We start from the raw sequence: 5949 nt of genomic DNA, 5'->3' as shown, positions 1-5949 counted from the left end.
TGTAGACCTGGTTAAAGGTGGATCAAGACTTTTTTTTTAAGTTATTGCTTATTGAAAGTTTCTCTACCGCTACTAATGACTGGGGAGTCAATTCAGAGCTTCGGTTATGGTGTTGTGATGTCTGAGCTTCAGTAATGGTGTTACTGGGGGTGTCATTTTTCGGGTAGTATGCTCTGGGAATGTGCTTTTGTTCTGGCCATCTGCGGGGCAATTTTTTTTTTTGTTTCTCTTCCCTTTTGGCTTCATGGAGATAACTGTTCTGCGTCATGAGTTTACCGTTAAACCCTAATCCTTTCCTCAATGGACTGACTGGTAAACCAGTAATGGTCAAGTTGCAGTGGGGTATGGAGTATAAAGGCAATTTGGTGTCTGTAGATGGGTACATGAACATGCAGCTTGCAAACACAGAAGAATACATAGATGGAGCATTGTCTGGACATCTTGGTGAAGTTTTGATAAGATGCAACAATGTTCTGTATATTCAAGGTGTAGAGGAGGAGAAGGATGGAGAAATGAGATAATAACCTCTTCAAAATGTCAAACATATGTCTGAAACTCCTTCATCTATCCCCCCTAGAAACTCTCTACTCCTACGCTGACGACATCTTCATCCTCCTCGAGACCGACTCGAACCTCTCTAACCTCACTGAAAACATATCCTCATGTATTACGAACCTCCAATCCTGGGCCCAATCTGTACAAATGAAACTTAATGAGTCCAAAACAAAACTACTTTGGCTTGGCCCTATTTCAGACCATTTACCCTCCCCCATCCCACTACCTTCCGGCCCCACTCTCCAGCTTGAGTTTTCAAGCAAAGTCCTAGGCTTCATCTTAGACTCCTCCCTCTCCTTCAGTGATCACCTCAACTCCCTGGTAAAAAAATGCTTCTTTAGCCTCCATATGTTGAGGAAAATAAGATCCTGCTTTCACCATTCTCATTTCGCCATCCTCGTTCAATCCACCATCCTCTCCAGACTGGACTACTGCAACTCCATCTATATAAGCCTAACTAAGAAAAACCTCCACAGACTTCAGCTAATTCAGAACGCCGCGGCCAAGCTTATTTTCGCAAAGGGCAGGTTTGATCACATCTCCCCTCTCCTCTCCAAGCTTCACTGGCTCCCAGTATACTCCAGAGTCCTCTATAAATGTGCCTGCTTAGCCTTCAAGATTCTACATGGCATCCTTCCCCCCGTTATCCCACTCCTTTGGAATTCTTCTAACCCACTCTCCTCTAGATCCTCCCAAAAACTGAAACTATCTTTTCCATCTACAAAAGGTATATCCCGCGCAGGAAAACTTGGAACATCCCTCCCCTTTAGAGCCACAGAACTCTGGAACAACCTCTCATCCCCGCTCAGAAATGTTAGCTCCTTCCAATCCTTCCGTAAACACCTGAAAACTTGGCTCTTTTCAAAAATCTAATCACCCCCCGTTCTCTAGTACCCTGTTCCCTCCCTATCTTCTCAGTCCCTCTCCTATATCCATCTTTGTAGTTCCTTTCCTCTCAACCTCTGTAAACCATGCCGAGCTCTGCGCTTGCGGAGATGATGCGGTATACAAACCTAAGGTTTAGTTTAGTTTAGTATATTTTTGGCTGAAACAATATGTTGACTCATGCTGAGGGTAGTTGTTCATTTTTGTTGATGTAATAAAGATTTGTTAATAAAAAAAAAAACAAAAACCAAAAAATTAATGACGTTACTGTACCTGGGGTACAGTATATGAGTTTCTATAATGATGTTACAATACCTGAGCTTCAGTAATGGTGTTACTGTTCATGAGTTATGATGTTACAATACACGAGCTACAATTTAAGGGCTTTCACAATGGTGTACAGTAGTTACACATTATCTTCACCCTATATGTGCGTCTTTTAGTTAGGTGCTGCTAGGTGTCGTTAGGTGCTTCAATGTAGGCAAGGTAAACCCTGGCCTATGTTAGAGGTGTCTACAATGTAGACATCTACAATGTAAGTGTGATTCTGTAAGTGAAGCCTACTATGTGTTTAACATGTCTAGAAGCCTACAAACATAGGCATCATTAAAAGAATTGGGCCCCCTCCTGTTTAGGAGGTGGTAAGGGCTTCCACATTGATCATGTGCTAATCACTGCATTCTAAAGTGCACACACTAAAGCCTGGATTCTCTACACGGTGCCAGATTTCTAGGTACCAGTAGACTCTCAAATTCAGTAAAAAAAAAAAAAAAATGCCATTTCAAATCAGCGCCAGAATTGCACCTTCATAGGTGTTATAGGCCGCTTAATGCCACTGTGGGCATGGCTAACGCCAGAAGTGGCATTAGGCGGCCTAAAACGCCAACAGAGGTGTGACTCGCATCATAGGTAGGCGCCAGAAATCCAGGCTATGAAAACCCTGGCCCACATTTCTGGCACCTATCTTTGCCGGAGGAGCGATTCTGTACCCGTCACCGTCACATAATTGACGCATGATCGGCAGCTGCTTTTAAGGCAGCCGCTGACAGTGGCGCTAATTACAGAATCTGGACCTAACTGGTTACAACTTCCATGCCCTCTATCTACCTATTCTTCACCCATGCCACACCCTGTAAATTAAAAAAAACCCAATTCAAAACTGCATGCTTAGCACACGGAAGTGGCAAAACTAATGAAAGACACTTTAGCACTTCCTGTGTTAGGCCATGAACGCCGTGTTAGGTTCACATTTGCACCTAATACAGCTTAGCAAAAGGGTCTCTTAATGAATAATAGTTCATAGTTCTATTTATTTGTATCCCGCCTTACCCAAAGCAGGTCACAACAAAATACATACACAAACAAAGAGAACAACATTATCAAACATTATAAAAATTGCAAAAAGCGCCCAGCGCCCAATCAAATTGCATTATATATTTTCAATTCCCGTATTTCATCTTACAGAAAAGATGCCTTTTTAACAATCTTTTAGATCTGCATAAATTTGTCTGCTGATGTATATGTAGAGGAAGATTATTTCACTCTTGGGGGGCCAATGCAAGATAACATTCAATCTCAGCTGCTTCACTCTAGGGATAAAAAGATCAGCGTGAATAACTGAACGCAATTCGCGCTGTAGAACATAAGGCAGAATGCTAGCAAGTAGGTTCTTCGGGGCCTGATTGTGTATTCAAAAGTATACCATCAGCAACATTTTATAACAAATCCGCTATTCCAATCTCAACCAGTATAACATTATAGAAGAACACCACATTCATCTGGTGTGATATAACATTAGCTGAGCTGATGTCACCGGCTGGTAATATTTATTGAATGATGATGTGGGTAAAATGGGAGGGGGGACAGAGGGTGAAGGGAATATATGAGGTGTTATCAAGGGTCTGTAGAATAAGGATTGACAATTTTATACGAGGAGGTAAGAAAGGGTTAATAGACAGAGCTTGTAAGAAAGAAAAATGATTAGGGAGGTTGCTAAGGTGATGGGGTGGAGCAGTCACGTGATTGGTTGGATGTTGTGGCAGGCTGGAGTGAATTCTGTGAGGAAAGGGGAACAGTAGAATAGTCTCTTCAGGAAAAGATTATCTCTCCCTCCCTCCCATTTGTGCTGGTGTTATGTTTTGTGTCAGGGTTGTGGGGTGGGATGGGGGGTGTACATGTTATATGTCGACTTGGGTGGGTTTGGTGGAGCTTCTGGGGTTGGGGGGAGGTGGTCGCAGCTTTGGGTGGGGCGGAAAATGGGGTTTGTACAGTTGGATCTGGGAGATGAGCACTTAATAAATAAATAAATGTAACACTCGTATGCGATACCGCTGCGAGGGGAAGCATGGCCTTGCGTCACTGTGGATCATGTTTGGGGGGAGGGGAGGAGAAGCATGGCCTTGCATCACAGTGGGCCATGTTTGGGGGAATGTTATAAATTTAAAGACTTAACGGGAGCTAGTTTCGACACCGAATAGCTCCCTGGGGGGGTGTGAAATATGCATTGGGGGTTTGTTGGTTTTTGGACACAGATTGTATTGTAAGTGGAGATAATATTCAGATAGATAATAAAGCTGCGGCCAAATATTTATTCCAATAAAACTGAGTTGTGTGATTATAGATTGATGGTGATTAGCTTTCAGTTGCAGGTGACGGTAATGCGAATGCTAATGTTAATAGCATTCTGTCACATGATCATGCCTTCTCAATCTAAATAAGGTCCGTATTATTGAGTTTTGTGCAACCTGCAGTGCGCATAAGCGCCAAATTACAATAGTCAAGACAGGATAGAACTATGATCTGCAAAACAGTTCTGAATATGTTGCCTGACAAATATGGGTGTAAATTGTTCATCATGCACAATTTAAAGAATCATCCCATGACTGTTGAAAATGTCTTAAATTCTCGAGCGAAAATAGATAACAATCACAGTATGCTACAGTATAATCTATACATAAGCACATAAGAATAGTCTTACTGGATCAGACCAAAGGTCCATCAAGCCCAGTAGCCCGTTCTCATAGTGGCCAATCCAGGTCACCGGTACCTGACCAAAACCCAAAGAAGAGCAACATTCCATTATCTCAGGGTAAGCAAGATTCTGGAATCCCAAAAAGTAGCAACATTCCATGCTACCGATCCAGGGCAAGCAGATGCTTCCCCCATGGCTTAATAACAAACTATGGACTTTTCCTCCAGGAATTTGTCCAAACCTTTCTTAAAACCAGCTATGCTATCTGCTTTTACCACAACCTCTGGCAACGCGTTCCATAGCTTAACTATTCTCTGAGTAAACAGATATTTCCTCCTATTACTTTTAAGTTTCCCTGCAATTTCATCGAGTGCCCCCCTATGATTCTTCTGGGCATGCAAAGAATTTAAGAAAATGTGAATACTGCTAGTTATGCTAGAGTAAATGCCATGGACCACTGTGTGCTTTTTCTTAAAGCAAACTACATCATTTGAACTGCTTATTTTTACTGTGGAGCAATTATTAGATTTTGTTGATGTAATTTTTGTTAGCATTTCTTCGTTTTCTTAATTAAAACGATGTCATTTAATGAGGGCTTTGGCTTCGTAAAATTTGACACAGCTGCCTTTCATTTGTCCTCATTCCAACAGCACCATTACCAAACTTTTCCTAAGTACTGTAGCATGTGAAACTTGTCTTCTGGAAAGAAGCTGTACTAAAGTTGTGATTTCACGCTTACTGGCAATGTCAGCGTGTGTAGGCAAGATCTGCACTGGCTTCTTTTATGGATAATTAAAATCTTTACTTACGATATTTCTCTTTTTATGAGTAAAGAGTATTTTATTATTATTTTTTTTTAATTCCACGTATGCCTTCTTTTTCTTTTCTTTTTTTACTAGAGCCTATTACTACAGACTGCATTACTACATGTTTTCTACAGCTAAGGCTAGAAACAGATCTCTTAGGGGTCCTTTTACAAAGGCGCGGTAGCGGTTTAACGCGCGGAATACTGCGCGTTACACCGCCTGCCGCGCTAGTACCTAACACCTCCATTGACGAGGCGTTAGGATTTTAGGCTGCCGCGGGGGTTAGCGCGCGATGAAATGTCCGACGCGCTAACCCCCGTAGCGCGCCTTGATAAAAGGAGCCCTTAGACATGCCCCCTCTTTTACGAAGGTGCGCCAATCGAATTAGCGCACATTAAATGCTAACACGTCCATAAACTAACATGCGCACGTTAGTGTTTAGCGCGCGCTAAATTGATTAGCGCACCTTAGTAAAAGAGGGCCTTGGTTTCTGCAATAATTTCTGTGGTCAGCTATATTGCTTTCCTGTCATACTACCAAAACAGTTTACATTTAGGCCCTCTTTTACTATGGTGTGATAACCGATTAGCGCACGCTAATCGATTTAGCGCACGCTAAATGCTAATGCGTGCATGTTATTCTATGGATGCGTTAGCATATAGCGCTTGCTAATCGGTTAGCGCAACTTAGTAAAAGATGGGGTTATTGTATGCAGGTACATTCTCTCTACCT

General features: G+C 42.1%; 1 protein-coding gene across 1 annotated transcript; it reads left to right on the top strand.

Moving 5' to 3' along the window:
* Window positions 1-257: 257 nt before the first annotated feature.
* Window positions 258-522, top strand: LOC117360436 (small nuclear ribonucleoprotein F-like). Its single transcript, XM_033944174.1, has one exon. The coding sequence runs from the start codon at window positions 267-269 to the stop codon at window positions 519-521; it is 255 nt and encodes an 84-aa protein (XP_033800065.1). The 5' UTR covers window positions 258-266; the 3' UTR covers window position 522.
* The last annotated feature ends 5427 nt before the right edge of the window (window positions 523-5949 follow it).

This window comes from Geotrypetes seraphini, chromosome 5 (genome assembly GCF_902459505.1).
Source record: "Geotrypetes seraphini chromosome 5, aGeoSer1.1, whole genome shotgun sequence".
Lineage (NCBI taxonomy): Eukaryota > Metazoa > Chordata > Amphibia > Gymnophiona > Dermophiidae > Geotrypetes > Geotrypetes seraphini.
This window is presented reverse-complemented; position numbering and strand designations above follow the sequence as displayed.

Bases quoted from the DNA above. Each gene is read 5' to 3' on its own strand.
- LOC117360436 (XM_033944174.1), top strand. From the start codon at position 267: ATGAGTTTACCGTTAAACCCTAATCCTTTCCTCAATGGACTGACTGGT.